The sequence below is a fragment of the Neomonachus schauinslandi genome, chromosome 13 (assembly GCF_002201575.2).
Source record: "Neomonachus schauinslandi chromosome 13, ASM220157v2, whole genome shotgun sequence".
NCBI classification, from domain to species: Eukaryota; Metazoa; Chordata; class Mammalia; order Carnivora; family Phocidae; genus Neomonachus; species Neomonachus schauinslandi.
This window is the reverse complement of record NC_058415.1, coordinates 58,866,760-58,883,823: the sequence shown is the minus strand read 5'-3', so window position 1 is coordinate 58,883,823 and position 17,064 is coordinate 58,866,760. Positions and strand designations below refer to the sequence as shown.

Here is a 17,064-nt window from a genome sequence, read left to right as displayed (position 1 = left end):
TCCTCATCACAACCCTGTGGGGACCCTTGGTTACCACTTTTGTTACAGACTCAGTGAGAGGAAGGGGCTGGCTCGACATCCGGTAGAGCCAGCTACTTTGCACCCAACAGCCCACATCTAGCCTCCTTCCGGAGGTGTCCTTGGCTTTGGCCAGCTGGCCGTCTGCTTGTACGGCCACACAGCCTGGCCCCTCTCCACCTCGTGACGTTAGACTCCAGATGGCCAGGGGGACCACTCTGTAGATAGGTCAGTCTTCCAGTACGTTTGCAGTAGCCTCCTTACTGCCCTCCCCACTGCCGTTCTCAACATGGTCCATTCTCAACGTAGCGGCCAGCGCAAGTCATTAAAACCTGAGTCAGGACGTGTCCCCATTTTGCTCACTTAGAGTAGGAGCCAAAGTCCTTATATCATCTCCCCCTCCCCACTTCCCTCCTTGACGTCATCTTCTGCCTGCTCCCCTTCACTCTCCTCTGCATCCATACAGACCTCCTCACTGCTCTTCGAACACACCGTCCACACTCGTGCCTCAGGGCCTTTGCATTTGCTGGTCCTTCTGCTTGGAGAGCTCTTCCCACAGATAGTCACACAGTTAATTCTCACTTCCTTCAGCTTATTATTCAAAAGTCACCTTTTTGGTGAAGCCATCCCTACTCACTCTAAAGTCTCACCACTTTATGTTTTTTCCTTAACGTATGCTATATGCTGTATTTTTAATTATTTGTTTTGTTTGTTGTCTCTTTGTACCACTAGAATACAAGCTCTATGAGGGCAAGATCTTTTGTCTCTTTTGTTCATGACTGTATCCTCAGTGTCTAGAACAGTGCCAGGTATTTAGTAGGCCCTCAGTCAGTATCTGGTGAATAAGTGGATAGATTATCTGCTGGGTGCCTTGCATCAAGGTAGACACAGGCCAGCTCTCCCCAGCACACCTTTGGTGCTCCCCCACCTAGCCCTGCATTTGCTCCCTTAGGAGGCTTCTCCACTCTTCCTTCCTTGACCCCCAAAGACATCTCCCCTCCTCCCTCATAGCCCCAGGGTGTTCCCCCCAAAGCTGCCTCTCAGCCAGGTCTGTGGGCTGGTCACAGAGGACACAGATGAACATGTCAGTCGAATTTAAGAAGGAAGAGCTCTCCATCAGCAAAGCCAATTCATGGGCGCCTGGGTGGCTCAGTTGGTTAAGCGACTGCCTTCGGCTCAGGTCATGATCCTGGAGTCCCCGGATCGAGTCCTGCATCGGGCTCCCTGCTTGGCGGGGAGTCTGCTTCTCCCTCTGACCCTCCCCCTCTCATGTGCTCTCTCTCTCTCATTCTCTCTCTCTCAAATAAATAAATAAAATCTTTAAAAGAAAAAAAAGCAAAGCCAATTCAGGGCTGGCCTACTCACTACACTCCTGGGGAAACTGAGGCCTGCACTGAGGAAAGGCCTTGCTGCAGTGAGTTTGTGGTAAAGAAGAGACGACCCCCTGGTCCTTGGAGTTGTGAGCACTGGCCTGAGGGGATGTCCTGATTCAGCTCCCTGTACGGAACGAGCACCTGATGGAGCTCACCGAGTCATGGTGGTGGCTGTCATGACCAGCCTGGAGTTCACCCACACCGGCCAGCCCTTCTTTGGGTTCTTAGAGGTTGGCCTCCTTAGGACCTGGGGACCAGACACTAGTGTGCCCCTGAGGACACTGGGAAACTCCTTTGCGTGTTGGCAGTGCTTCTCAAACTTTACAGCAGACAAGCCACCTGGGGATCATATTCCAGAGTAGATTCTGGTTCAGTAAGCCCAGAGCGGGGCCCAGGAAGCTGCATTTTTAACAAGCTCCCCAGTGATGCTGATGCGGCTACACTCGAGTAGCTACCCACTGGTTCTTGAACTCACTGCACACTGCAGTCACCTCATAAGTTTGGACACATACTGGTATCTGGCTCCAGCCCAGAGATTCCAGTTGAACCAGCATGGGGTGTGTCCTGGTGTTCTGGGTTTTTCAGAACTCCCCAGATGATTCTAATAGGCGGCAAGGTTTGAGAACCCCTGGCCTGGGTCACTGCCCATTATTCCTGCCCTGAGGGCAGCTCTGCTCTGGGAAAGCAATACGACTTACGGAGAAAGGCGTGTGTTGGCGCAGTGAGGAAGGGTGAGGAGGTGGGGGGGCGCAGGTACTGGGGGGATAGGCTGCGGAGTCTGGAGGCCAGTATAGGGGAGAGATAAGAGTGAGCCCGGGGAGCCCTTCCCAGCAGAGAAGCAACCGGGAGAGGGGAAGCAGCTGAATGGCCCCTCAGAGCCCCCAGTGTTTGGCTTCGTTCTTAACCCTGACTCTGAGAGAGAAATAACTCCCTTCCCCCTCTTCAGCCTCACCTGCCTCTCTACCTGTATCCCCGCACGGGTCCCCAGCCACCCAGGATCCATGTAATTTATGTGTGCGCTGCCCCCTCCCGCAGACTGTGGGCTCTCGGTGGGCAGGGACCGTGTCTGATTCATCTCTGCCGCCCCAGGCCCCAGGCCCCAGGCCCTGCGTGCTGGGGGTAGGAAAGGTGCCCGGAATTGAGCGGATTCCTTGGGGCGACTGGTGCTCAGGGCCTCTGTGCTACGGAGTTCTCAGCACACAGCAAAGCCTGCGCATCGTGGTAGTAATTGTGAAGGTAAATCTTGTCTGGTGTCCTCGCAAACACTTGGTGAGGCATTCCATAAATATGTCAGCAGCAGCATTAAAATTTGATGGCAGGCGGCTCAGGTCGGGACTAGCACTGTGACTTCCCAGCAAGGTATGACACCACCACCTCCCTCTCATTAGTCAGCGGCAGGATGCTCAGGCCTCTGCACTGAGCTGGGCCCAGTCAGGGGGAGGTTTCTTCCAAAGAGGACCCCTGGCTGCTCTGAGGGACAGGCCAAGGTCTAGGCCACAGAAAAGTAAGTCAGCTTTGGGCTGATGTTGGGCTGAGAGGCAGAGTCCCTGAAGGCTCTGGGAATGTGCCCAGAGGCTAGAGGGCCCCCGAGCTGGAGGAGGCTGGAGCCCCTTTTGAGTCTGGGAGCCAATAAGAAGGGCTTTATAGTCAGCCTGGAAATGGTTGATTTGCCCCAAAAAAGGCCTCATAGAATACTTTAAAGAGGCACAGCATTAGACTCATCATTTAAACAAGCAAAGGGTCCTTTGGACAGGAGTCTGGGATGAAAAAGTATTTAGTGACAGAAAGATTGGAACTCAATCTTACCTACTTCCCCCCCTCCATCATCCATCTGGGGAAACTGAGGCTATGTGAACCTGAAAGAGACATGTTCAAGGTCACACTGTGGTAGAGACAGAATGAGATCAGGGGCCTAACTCGTAAGTTAAAGCTTTCTCTACAATCAAGCATTTGGGGCACTTGTTGAAATAACAGGAAGCTACCTAGAAATACAGTTTTCATTAAAAACAAGCCCAAGTGCATCCATTTTTTCAGCAATCGCACAGATCATGTGCTATGTGTCAAGGACTGAGTCAAGCACTGAATAGCTCCTCACATTTGTAGAACACTTTTTGATTCACAAAGGACTTCGAAATGCATCAGTATCATTGAGTCCTGCAACTGTTGTGATACCACGTTGTACACAAGGACCTCAGGTTCGGAGAGGTAAAGTGACTTTTCTGAGGCCGCTTGGCTACGTTACTGAGGGGCTTAATCAGGGACTGACTGGCCACAGGCCCCTGGGCTCCCCCTCCCCTCAGTTACCATCCCTCGCTGCTGCCTGTGCAGAGCATCAGGTCGCCGCTTTACAATTACTTGCAAAAATCCTGACATGGTTCCGAGCTGTTAAAGAGTTTCTCGGTTTATTGGGCAGTGGGCTAGGTTAGCCATTGTGTTGTTTGGGGTCTGTGGCCCGTCTCAGGCCAGGACACACTACGTCCTGCTAAACTGGCCTCCTGTTTGGGAGGGGCCAGAGACGGACCTCGTCCCCAGGCTCCCCTCCCTGGCAACAGGGGCAGCATGCCTGGACTCTTCTGAAGGCAGCCAGGGCTGGCTGGAGGGGCACAGGGACAGGCGCCGGGAACCCGCTAAATGATGAAGCTTGAACGTTCACTGAGGCCCACAGCTTAGCCATTTCCTATAAGAAGCCCTCCCGGATACCCCAGCTAGAATAAATTCTAACTTCCTCTCTGCTTCCAAACCTGCCTCACCCTTTTCTCGCACCCGAATCTCTAGTTCTGGGTCTAAGAACCACATAGATGCAGGGAGTTCCTGGAGATCCAGAGCCTGAGACCCACTTGGGGCGCCTAGCACAGAGCTCTGAATGGAGTAGGGCCCCTGTGAATGCTGAATTGAGTAGATTTACCAAAATCCATCACAGGTGTGGGAGCTCGATTCTCTTGGGAGTACAGTTCAATGTTATTCCAACTGAACTGTGTGGAATCAGGAGCCTAACAGTCTAGATCATAGAATGGGGGCTTCTGGCAAGGTCTCTCAAGCAAAACCTTCAGGTTTCCAGACTGAGCATTTTCTGATGGCCATGTGGGTGGTAAGGAAAAAACAACCCTTCCCACTTACCCATCCCAGCTGTGGCCCCAAAGAATGCAGTTTGGTCATGCTCTCTTCTGAGCTGTAACTATCAGCGGGTTTTGCTCTCGCCTTTTAAGAACACAAAAGCAAAACCACAATGACGAAACTTAAACTCTTTTGCAGTGTGCCAGGCTTGGTGCTGTGGTTGTGTGTCAGAGAGGCCCGGTAAGGCCTGGAGGGGGCCCGGCCCCTCAGGAGAGCCCGTGCAGCACTTCTTTCCCCCTGTGGGGCCCGCACCCTAGCCCTTGCAACAAATGTGGCCCTTCCCTTTTCAGTGTGCTTTGCTGCCTTTCTCTGTCTCTCTGTCTCATGCTTCTACCAAAGATCGAGAGCCAGAGTTTTAGGAATGCTTTTCCAGCATGATCTCGTGAGCTGTTTCAGTCTGACACTGAAAGGTGCTGGCCAAGCCATGCTCACTGAGTGAGCATGTGCTGTGGCTGGGCCCCGGTGCTGGGGGCAGCCGAGGTTGTCACGAGCTGTCCACCACACGTGGTGGCCCGTCTTGGTTCCCGCCCTCAAGGAGGAGCCAGACTCAGCAACAGAGGAATGGAGATAGGGGTCACAACTACCCCCGAGTCTGAGCAGGGGTCTGGGCCATGGGACTGAGCGCTCAGGGGAAGGTGGGGGAATGCTCTCAGCTGGGACAAGCAGTCCAGAAAGCAGTATTTGAGCTGGGTCTTGACAAGTTGGGAGATTGGACATGAAGAGGAAGAGGAAGGTGGCATTTCAGATGAAGGACACAGCATGAGTGGATGGAGAGGGGCCCCATGGGGCATGCGGGGAATGACTGTTGGCCTTTGGGGCAGGGAGGCCGTGGGAGGTGTGGCTCAGAAGCTTGCTGGGACCAGACCCTGTGGGTCCTTGAATGGCACAAGGGGGCTTCTGGTCACTGCCTCACAGGCTTGTTTCTCACAACTGTGCTGCGTGTGGGCACCCCCGGGGAGGCACACCAGAGACCGGAACTGCCTTGCCCCACACCCATACACACAAGGCAGGTGTTTTGCACCCTAGTGAGGCTGCGAGAGCCATTTGCACTTTGCATGTTGTCTTGTCCATTGTGTGCGTAGATGAGGGCATTGGACCAGAACTTTGGAATAATACCACAGCAGGAGAGCAGATTAAAATGGAACCAGAACTGCTCAAAAGGTGCCATAGCGTAGCCAGGGGTCTCCAACGGAGACCTATCTACAGGGGCCAGTCTGGTACAGAAAGATGGGAAGTCAGCCTCAGGGGACAAGACAATAGCTGCAGCTCGCTTGCGGCTGATGACACCCTTGCCCCTTGAGAACGCTGCGCTGACCATCAATATGTTTTGATTGGCCCCATGTGACTCAAAGGCCCCAGTTCTTGCCTCTGATGGACGCCAGCTGGTGGGGTCTGGCATGGGCCCCGCGGCCCACGGCGGAGGTGCTGAAGATGCGACAGTAGGGTTGTTTCCCTCGGGTTCCCCGAAGGGTCCTCGCGCTCAGGTTCCCGTGGTTGCAGACGGCAGGAATTGGGCTAATGGGACAACAGGCTCCTATCTACAAGGGAGCAAGTTGAGGCCCACCATGGTCACGCAACTGCCTCAAGGTGGGTCGGCGGTCTCACGGGGGCCCACCCGGCACCACCGTCCCACTGCGAAGCCCACAGCTCTCTCAAGAAGCAGAAATGAGAGACACATTCTGCATTCGTTCCCTCACTCTTGCCCTCTCTCTCGGTTTTTCTCTTCTCTGTTTTTCTGAAGGCCTTCGTGGCTAGTTTGAGCTGGTGGGAGAAGAGGTTTTTCCCAGGAATGGATCGATGCTGTGTGCCAGGCTGTCCGGGCTGACAGGACTGACCTTTACTGAGTCTGTTCGGGTTTTCCTCTCCTTGTTGGGAGCCCACGGAGGTCTTGCTCTGGAGAGAGGGAGGTTGAGAAGTGGCGGCCTTCCAGGGGGCCCGTCTGGGGGTGGGTGCAGTGAGGGTAGGAAAGGGGAGAGTGTTAGTGCCAGAAGCCATTTGAGGCCCCTTGTTCGAATCTCTGAAGTCACTCAGGCTTTGACAGAGCCCCAGAATCCGGTATGTGTGCACGCACCCCCCCCCCACGCACATCCGTGTATACACTTGTGTATATATGCGTATGTCCGTCTACATGTATGCGTGTATATACATGTATGTTGTACATCTAACAACTAAAATAGTAATATAATATATATGCAATAGTATCTAATATGTATACATTTGAAAGAGGGTGTCCTCTCTCTAGCTATAGACGGCCACGCAGAGTACCCGCTGACTCCGAGCCGTGGCACGTCACACAGTTGTCCAGGACCACGGGGAGGGACCGGAGAAATCTCATGGCCCTTTTCACATCTTTCCTTCCTCCTCCTCTGCAAAGCTTTACTCTCAAAGCCCAGCTTCAATCCTTCAGAAATAGAACTTGGCTGGGAAATAGAAAGTCACTTTGAAAGACTTTCCGTATGTTAATTACAGCCGGCCAAGGTCTCGAGCAGAGGTGGGAGCCCACCATCTGCAGATGGGGTCGGCCCCCGGTGAGCTCTGCAAATCCCCATCATCTGGCAGGTGTCGTTTTGGGTTAATTAAGAGCTACACTGAGCCGGTTTACCTGTCACTTCTGAGAATTTTAGGAAACTTCGACTTTCTTGCCATCTCTGAGCTTTTAGCAAAGGAGAAACAAAACATCTCTGATTTCTGACAATTTTCTTGGCCCTGGAATCTCCAGGAAAGCTGCCTTAAAAAAAAAAAACTTTTCATTTTAATCAGTCCTTTCTAGTGACCTCACTGATCTTCATCACTCGTTCTTGTATATTTGGAAGACAGCACTGTTCTGGGGAAACCCACCATTTATCCTAAATTTCTTTTTTTTTTTTTTTTTTAAGATTTTATTTATTTATTTGAGAGAGAGAGAATGAGAGAGAGCACATGAGAGGGGGGAGGGTCAGAGGGAGAAGCAGACTCCCTGCCGAGCAGGGAGCCCGATGCGGGACTTGATCCCGGGACTCCAGGATCATGACCTGAGCCGAAGGCAGTCGCTTAACCAACTGAGCCACCCAGGCGCCCTATCCTAAATTTCTTAAGCCTCTGCTTTCTTTCTCAGTCTTCGAGGAAAGAACATACATTCCTCAGCTTTATTCTGTTTTAGCAGCTTTGGAAGGACTTTTGATTTGTGTGTTAGGGGCCTCTGTCAGCAGTCAGGGCTGTGGTCAGAGGGTCTGGGCTGGGAGCAGGAACGACGGGAGTTTTCTCTACCATCAGTGATGAGAAGGCACCAAGTCCTCCCCACACCAGGGTTTGCAAAGATCTGTAACTGTTAAGTCATGTGATCTTCACAAGCTTCAGAAGTAGAGATTTTTTTCTTCCTTCCATTTTACAGACAATAAAACTGAGGCTCAAGAGGTAAATTCATGTGCCCAAGGCCACCCAGCCTATGAGTGGCAGAGTGTGGCCTGGACCACGGGTCTTGGAGTCTGACTTCAAAGGTCATTCTGTCTCTCCCAGGTAGACAGCTCAGGGCAGGAGTGAAGGGTGGTGCTCACCTGTGGGTGTGGCCCTGGACGGGAGCCTGCAAGGGGGCCAGCCCTCTGTTGTTGGGCCGAGGATGGGGTAGTCTGCCTCCTGTGCCCCAGAGTCCCGTCATGTACCAGCTGCCTGGTCCCACCCCCTGGCTTTTGCTCATGCAGTTGCCCCCCGGGCCCCACCACTGCTTTCCCCGGTGCAGAGAGCCCACCAGAGCCAGCTGGTATCTTCTGGCACTGTGAGATCAAGTAAGCTGGACTCAAACCCTTATTCCCTGCCTCATGGAAAAGCCCTATGTCCTCCCCAAGATTTCTGCCACGTTTCCAGTGGAGGCTCCCTTTCATACCCTCGGGCTCAGGCTCCTTGACATCACCCAATGCTCAGGCTCTGTGATCTCTGTTGCTCTTGAGCCACATGCTTTCATCTTAGGCCTGCGGGCCACCCAGACACCGCCCTCGGCCACCTCTGATTCCCAGGTAGGAAGAAAACACCAACCGTGTCGGCTTTACTGAATGTATCTGGGATGGTGGCTGGCAGAGAGGGTGGTTACAGACCCAAGGAGGGACAACTTAAAATGGGAATCCAGACAACCACTTAAATGTTCCTCACTCCCTCCCCTCCCCACACTGTGGCTTGCGCACAGCTCCTGTGTCTGCCCTTTTCTCTTCCTGCCCTTTTCTCCGATAACAGAACCTCCCAGGATACAGGGCCTTTCTTATGCACAGCGCTTGGGTCTCTAAACTCCACCCCTAAACCTAGTAGGGGCTTTCTTTTGCATATGCAAGAACTCAGTGAAAGCTGTACAATTCCTTTCAGGGCCTTCTTGGTTTTTAGAAGAGGCACTTCTTCCTCCCCTTCTCTCCTGGGTATGGGGAGAGGGGAGTGCTCTTCTCGGAGTAACATTACCTCGCCTCCCCTCTCACCAATCCTATGATGTAGGCCCATATTCAAGATGAAGAGACTCTGCCCAGAGATGTTCAATCACTTACCCAAGGCCACACAGCCAGTAGGCAGAGGGCTGACTGCAGAGCCTAGCCCTGCCCAGCCCTTCCACAGGAATGCCTGCAGCCTTCCCTGACCCCTCCCTGCTTTCTGTTCCCACAGCATCATATGGGGAGGGGGGGCCCACCCTGCGGTGCTGACTCCGAGTCTGTTCTCACTGCAGTCCTGGTTTCCCCTCGGGACTGCTCCTTCCCAGGAGGCTGGGGATGGATGACATGTTTTGTTGGTGAGAGTTCCTAGGGGCTTATATGTGACCAACTCCAGACAGCCCAAGAGCGGTCTCTGAGGAGGGCCCATGTGCTGTCTGTGGTCTCACTGTCCACTGAGTTACAGCCGCCTGGGCTGGGCTGGCACCCCAATCTGCCTCACAGAAACTTTTCTATGAATGCATCAAGCACAGGTTGCCCAGTTTAAGGGGTTGGTATTTCTGAGAGATGCCAAAAGCTTGGGTCGGTTAGTGGAAAGAAACAAGGGGCCCCTCTTGTCCTTTGTGCTAGGCAGACATAAGAGAAGGCGTTGGCTTATTTTTTTTTAATTCGTCTTTGTGAGTGCGGCTGAGACACAATGTTCCATTAGTTTCTGGCGTGCACCATTGTGATGCCACAAGTTTATAGATCACAGCGCTGCTCACCTCCAGTGTGGCTCCCCTCTGGGAAGCCGCTTATTGTGTGATCTTTGTGTCGGGCCAGCCAGCAGTCCTGCATTGTCTCCCAGGCTCCCGGCCTGCTCGCTTGGACTGTGGCAGCGGTCACCTGGCTGGTTTCCCTGACCGCAGGCTCACCTTCTCCAGCCTCTCCTCCAGATCCCGGCACCCTAGTCTCCCCTGCGTCCCAGCTCCCATGGGAGAAAAGCGTAATGTCCTTGCCCCGCACTGCCCCGGCCATGCAGGGGGTCGCGCTCTGACCAGTCCCACCCCAGACCTTTGCTTGTGCCTGGGAGATCCTGTCCTTCCTGGCTCACATGCTCCCCGGCACCCCAGAAAGTGCCCCCAGTGCTTTCCCCCCACCTTCTCTTTCTTGGACAGGACTCACTCTTCTAAGTGGCTGTTTTAAGGTTTGAAGGAAAGAAGGTGAATGTTCCTCAGGTGTCGTGAGTGTGGTGAATTTAAGCAGGGGAGATGAAGCAGGAGATTGGAGCCTCCAGGCCCGGAGAAGCCAACAGCAGCTGGGACCCGCTGAGCCCCCAAGGACAGGGCCTCCTTCCGTGCTAGAAGCATCAGGGCCCCTGAGAAGTGAACTTCAAGCTCTGCTGACAAGAAGGGCCTTTTTAAAAAAAGAGAGAGACAGAGGCCCCAGATGGGAAGGCGGTGTCACATAGGCAGAAGGTCCTGGGCTGGCAGGCGGGAGCCAGCCTCAGAGTCTCCCCACCTTCCTGAGCCCCCATTTCCTCACATAGAAAATGCAGACAGTTACACCCATCTTGTGAGCGTCATAGGATTGTCAGGAGAGTTAAAGGAGATTCCGGATGCCAGGGAGGCTTTGGTGAGCAGGATCAGGTCATTGTCATGACTGAAATTTGCTGAGCATTCACTGTGTGCCAGGCACTCGGTGTATCACCCGTTCAATCTTTACAGTGATCACGTGCAGCGCAACCTGTTAATTGCCCCTACTTTACTGAGGAGGACACTGAGGCACGGAGAGGCTGAATGATCCGCCCAAGGTCACAGAGTTAGGAAGAGGCAGACTCGGGAATTAAATCCAGGCAGTCTGGTTCCAGAGACGTTGCTCCCAGCCTCTGTGCCAAACTGACTGCGGACCGCTGGGCTCAGTGGTGGCCTGTGGGCTCGAACCTAGGCAGTCTGCTGCTTCCTGGCCACCTCTGGGGTCAGGCTAGGCCAGGTCTCTAGACAGGCAGCCTCCTCGGTATTTGAGGACTGGCCTCCCCACATCTCATGTGCCAAGGACTCCCTACACTAGCTTTCTCTGTGGCACTTCAGATAATCAGCATCCCAGAGTGTCCAGCAGGCCCCCCGGGTCAGCCTCACGCCCCAAGGTGCTGAAGCTCCCCTTACCCTGAATGCTCGCTCTCCCAGGGCATCTCATGGAACAGGCTGGCTGAGAGTGCCCACAAAGCCCCTACTCAGCACACCAGGCGGGGGGAGGGGGGCGGGTGTTCCTGGGGATTCTCATCTTCCACCAAGGAGCAGGGTGGTGTTGTGAGTGGGACCCACCAGTGGATCATATAAACTGGGTTGAATCCTGGCAGGCAACAGGTGCTCAATACCCCCCTGGCTCTCAGTACTAAGAGCAGAAGTAGTGGCAGCCATCGTCTGTGTCCCTGGGTCACTGAGGTGTACCTGGTCGTTCATTCAACAGAAGTTCTCAGTGCCTGCTAGCTGCCAGGCCCTGTCCTAGACCCTGGGATGGAGACATGAGTCTGACAGGACTCCCTGCCCCCGTGGAGCTTCCGTCGTACTGGAGGACGCAGAATTAACAAGATAAGCACAAAAAACAAAGAGATGTTGGGTCGTGATCAGTTCTATGGAAAAAAATAAAGCAGGAAAGGATGGGGTGGAAGGGGTTTCCATTTTAAATTCGGTGGTCTGGAGATGGAATTGGAGCAAAGCCTAGAAGGAGGTGAGGAAGAGAGCCAGGCACACATTGTCATGTGCGGGAGCATCGTGTATCAGGGAGAGGCAGGCGAGCTACCGGCCATCCACGAACACCGACCATCTGTTGCGGACGGGGCATTACAGGGGGAGCGCGGGGCTGGGGGCAGGGGGCGCACAGGCGCAGAGAGGAATCGGACCCAGACCCGCAGGGCAGACACTCCCACGTCACAGGGGACTCCCATGTAGGTGCTGTGGGGTGCTGCGGGAAACGTAGGGCACCTGAAGCTGGGGCTTCCCAGAGAAAGAGGTATCAGAGATCCAGCTTGGGGACCGGGTGGTGGTGGAAGGTGTAGGGTGGATAACACAGACACGGTTAACTCCAGCTGAATGGACCCAAGACCTGCACTTCCGGGGGCTGGAGATCAAGGAGGCTTCCTGGAAGAGGTGGCCGTGGAGCTGAGCCTGGCAGACAAGCATGATGTTGCTAGACGGAGGAGCAGAGACGGCCTTTGCCAGCACAGCCTTGGGGCCCTGGGTCCAGGCACAGCGCTGTCAGGAAGTACCTCTGACGGGGCAGCCCGGAGCCCTGAGGGGAGGGCGGCTGTCCCCCTGCCCCAGGCTGCGCCGTCTCTGATCCCCCTCCCTGCCCCCTAGGAGGAGGAGGCGCTGATGGATATGTGGAGGCTGGGCGGCTTCGGCCCAGCACTGTCACCACACTCTCCCTCCCTCCACCGGAACCTGACACTCTGACCACTGAGGCATAAAAAACAGAGAATTGGAAGGCTCAGCCTGTCAGGCTGGGAGTGGCCCCCAGAGAGGCCTGAGGAGGAGCACGTGTGTGTGTGTGTGTGTGTGTGTGTGTGTGTGTGTGCGCGCACACTCTGCCTATGGTTGGCTGTAGAAATGGGGAGGAGGCCAGCTGGGCCCAGGGGGTGGGAGCAGCCGGCCCCTCAGGCCTCCTTTATTGTTCCTGCCCTACCTGGTGGAGCCCCAGGGACCCTACATCTGGGCCCGGATGCTGGGGCAAGAGCAGTGCTCCAGGTCCTGCCTTCTGGTTGGTCCTTCTGGAGGCTCCTACCCTTTGGCACCCTTGAGAAGAACCCATGGATGCACGTCGGGGCTGCGGGTGGTCTCCTAGGGCTGCCAGGGAGGGGCCCACCTGCTCTGTAACCAGAGGCCTACAGAGCCACTCACCAGCCAGCTACCAACACAGCCGGGCTCCGGCCCAAACCAGGTGCTCTGGGAATCCCAGCCACAGGGAGGAGACAGGCAGGGTCCTTCCTGCTGCAGAGCCAAGGCGGCAAGGCTTGAGGGCAGGGATTCTGAACTCCTTTCCTGTGACTGGCTGGTGGTAAACAGGCCCTCCTGGGGCTGAAGAAAGAGCACAGGGAAGTGCCAGACGTAAGAAGCAGGGCCCCATGAGCAGCTGGGCCAGAGTGAGCCGTCCTCAAGTCCTACTGTGGCCCCTTTCCCCAATGCCGCCCCTACCCCGGCCCAGCTCGTGGTTTCTGCCTGAGCATCCCCAGCAGCAAACAGCGGCCCCCCTCCCAATGCCTGGAAGGCCCCGACCTTCTGTGCTCTGCTGTGCTCCCCAGCCCTCTGGCCTCCCTTCATCTCAGCAAAGTGCCATCTGCCTTCTCCCGGCATGGACGTGAGCATCTGTCTCACCCTCCCCATGCTCCCAGGGCCCCGGGAGCAGCCCCCTCTGGAGTCACAACACAGAAGGCCAGACTAGAGCTGAGGTCACCTTTGGCTTCTCAGTCCAGAGCCACTCAGGAAACACATGGGCAGTGGAATTGAAACCACATTGGGGTACTAGAGTGCCTCAGTCAGGGCTGAGAGCCAGGCCGGCTGCCACTTTGAACTTGGATCAAGGTCATTTTGTGAGAGACCCTGGGCATCAGTTTTCTCACCTATAAAATGGTCCAATAACCCCAGGGAACACCTGGCACATGGTACTTTCATGGTATGCATGTTGGAGGCTGGGATTCACTCCCTCTGCTAAGAAAAATGTTACAGGGGGAAATACAAGGCCGGTGTTAGCCATCCACTTGATCAAGGACGTGGGCCAGGCTTGCCTTTATTGGTTATGAGAAGCACCTGCAGTTTATGAGGCAAACGCCACTGGCATTTTCCAAACCTGACCTGACATTTGGTTCCTGTTTCTCTCCCGCCCACCACATGCAGGGAGTGAGTTTTCTGGGAGCCCCTACAGCCACCCTCAGTATCCCTCGTACAACGACTCCTGGAGGTTCCCCAACCCGGGGCTGCTCGGTGAGTACTGGTGGAGGCCCTGTTGGGCCCCTGGGCCATCAGCTGCCCCATTAGAACCCCTCTTTGGGCCAGGGTCCCTTGACAGCCTGAGGTATAGTCCCTGAGTGGGGGTGGGTAGCTTGCCTCAGGTACCTGCCATCCGGGAGTTGTGATGGGAGCCTCGGACAGGAAACACCACTCCAGCTCCGCTCGAGCCCTCGTCCCTCCCCCAGATGTTTTGGTGGATAAGGGAAAATGGCAGAGAAGGGAAACAGAGAAAAGGGGGCATTGAAGGAATAGGGGGAGCGTAGGAAAAGTGCCTTCCCAGGATTAACATATTTCTTAACAATCATTGAATCTTCCGGTGAGAAATCTCTAAGAGGCAGCAAGGAGGCAGCAAGTTGGCAAGAGCCAACTTGGATTGATTGGTAGCATCTACCTGACTTGATAAGGACTCTGAGGCTTAGTGATTGATTAGTGATGCCTGCCATGGACATCAGCAGAGCTCCATTGGCAAGTTGATTGCTCTGTGCCTGAAGGCCTTCTGCATCCTTCCAGTCCCAGCTCAGCGGGCACCCAACCTCTACCCAGGCCTCAGGCTGGCATATTATCCATTGTTGGGGCCAGCCTGATCTGTGTACATCATCAAAGATATTTGGGCCACTCCAAAGACCAAGCAGGGATAACTCGGCCCTTAAAAGGCCAAGGAGAACCTTTTGTTTTGTTGAAATGAACTGACATGAAAGCAGCTGGTGAGTGATAATGGGAGCTGAAGGTTCTGGAGCATGAGGCAGGGGCCCAGGGCTCACAGATGTCACTCACCACCTGGGGGCAGAGCTAGTCAATGAGCCTGCACACGGATGGCCCCAGCAGTCAGCTGAGGAATTCCTACACAGGTTGGGACAAGGCTCAGAGACCACCCAGGCTTGTCTGCCCAGCTTAACAAGGCCAGCTTAAGTAAGAGCCTATTAATTCCTGGATCTGGAATTTATTTTAGGACTGGGAAACAGACTTCACCAGAAAAGCAAGAACTTGGTCCCTTCAAACTCAAGTTGCCAGGTCATGGGTCTGTGATTAGGTGACTAAGGCAGACAACATGTCTGACAGAGACACCATCCCTTCCTGGCTACCACCCTTCCGTGCACTTGGGCCTCAAGCTGCCCCCAGCTGCCCCGAGCATTCTGGCATGTCATGCAAAACTTGCGGGTACAATAAAGAATGATGCCAGTTAGTACTCCAGGTCCCTATGCCTGCAGATTTCATTTTATAGAAGACTAGGATCATACTACCTGTGGCCTCCTGGATGGGCTGATCTGTGGACTTTTTTGGTTGTGGTAAAAATCAATTCTAAGTATTGGACCACATCTCCACTTACCTAATACTTTTCCTGAAACAGCCCCTCTGAGAGGCCCTGGTCTCTGAGGTGGCCCAGCTGTCAGCCCTAGGAGGCAAAGGCTAATCATAGTCTCCTTGAACCAGAGTCTTTCAGAGGGGTAGGGGCAGAGCGCTGGGTCTGGAGCCCGAGCGGGTGGCAAAGGGAGGGTGGGGCTAGGCGGCATCTGGGGCCTTTGCTGTTCAGCTGGAGTGAAGGCGGTTCACATCCCTGGGTGTTAGGCGTGGGCTGTGTGCCTGGTATGGAAAGATGTGGACTCTGTCTCAGGGAGCCTCCAGGCTGAGGGTGAGGGAGCCCCAGGCAAGTCTGTCCATGCTGGGAGGGTGCTCAGTGCCTTGAGAGGAGACCAGAGCTGGTACAGAGGAACTCTGTCCATCTAAATGAGTACCTGCTCATTGTGTGGGCGCTGGGCAAAACTCTTCATGTGGGTTACCTTACTTTATCAACAGCTATTATCTCCATTATACAGATGGAGACAGTGAGACTCAGGAAGGGTAATTAACTTACCTGAGGTCACACAGCATGCAGGTGGCAGAATGAGGACTCAAACTCAGATTGCCCCGACCCCAGAGTATGATGTGGTACTCTTACTCTCCCTGACCAATTAAGTCTGAACAGCCAGGAAAAGAGGCCTCATCCCTCCATAGAAGTCTTGAGGGGCCTGAATACTCAGACCATGTAATGTGTTGAGAACAGCTCTGATCAACTTTTGAAAGCCAGGTTATTGTATTTATCTGCCAGACTTTCTGTTGCAAACCACAGAATCCACTCTGGCTGGCTGAAGCAGAAAACCAGTTTATTAAGGGATATTACAGGCTTCCAGAATCTCCAAGAGGACCAAAGAGGCAGGTGTGGGACACACGGCCGGGAACATCACCCAGCCACACCACCAGGGCTGCCAGAGCCCTCCTGCTGTTACCAGTTGGCTCTCTGCTGCCACTCTGGCCAGGGTGCGGGAGAGCTTGGCCCCGCCGCCCCCCGAGCTGGGCGCCTCTGCCGTCCTAGCCCGCCCACTTCCTCCTGCTGCCCCCTTCCCGATCCAAGTCGCATGCAAGAGGCTCTAACAGGCAGAGCCCAGGGGACACACTTGTGCCCTAGCAGCAAGTGGAATGGGAGAACGAGTTCATTCAAAGAGGCGGGCCTCCCACCACAGAACACCCTGCAAACACAGGAAAAGTCGAAAACAACGTTGGGTAGTTACAAACATGAGAAATGGCCCCTGCACTTCCCAAGTCTGTTACCTGGGGAATCATAGGTCATCCCCCAATCGGGGCCTCAGTTGCCTCGGGTGTAAGATGAGGATAATTGCCACTGGCAGCTTCGTTCAGGCAAGAGCTGAATATGACACTCTCCTGAGGCCCACAGCCCTGAATAAGCAGTGATCCCACTTTCTTGAAGATGAGTGAGATGCCAGGCTTACTCTGCCATAGTCTTGCAAATAAGTTCCAGGCCCATCATATCTACCAGACTGCCCTTTACCCAGAGTGTCTTCAGGCCGTTAACTAAAAGAATCCTACTGGACCAGAGAAGCAGACTGATTATTTCTGGGGAAGGTACCAGGGGTGGGGAAAGCTGCTCTGAGGCTCCTTGGTGCTCCTGCTAGATCAGTGGGAGCTGCAGAAACAGGTGAGACCCCACACAGACACACACAGACACACACAGACACACACAGACACACACACACTCTCTCTCTCTCTCTCTCTCCCTCCCCCTCCCCCTTCCCCCATGTGCTCACACGCAGCGCCCACACCCCAGCCTACACACACACACACACTTTCTCTCTCTCCCCCCCTTCCCCCATGTGCTCACACGCAGCGCCCGCACCCCAGCCTACACACACACACACA

At 54.5% G+C, this 17,064-nt stretch overlaps 1 protein-coding gene across 1 annotated transcript in view; it reads left to right on the top strand.

Annotated features, from left to right (window-relative positions):
* The window catches only part of PAX5 (paired box 5), a 184,603-nt gene that overhangs the window by 163,790 nt on the left and 3,749 nt on the right, over nucleotides 1-17,064 (top strand). Inside the window, exon 9 of the mRNA XM_021691302.1 lies at nucleotides 13,759-13,845. Coding sequence (XP_021546977.1) covers nucleotides 13,759-13,845 — 87 coding nt within the window. The remainder of the gene's footprint in view (nucleotides 1-13,758; nucleotides 13,846-17,064) is intronic.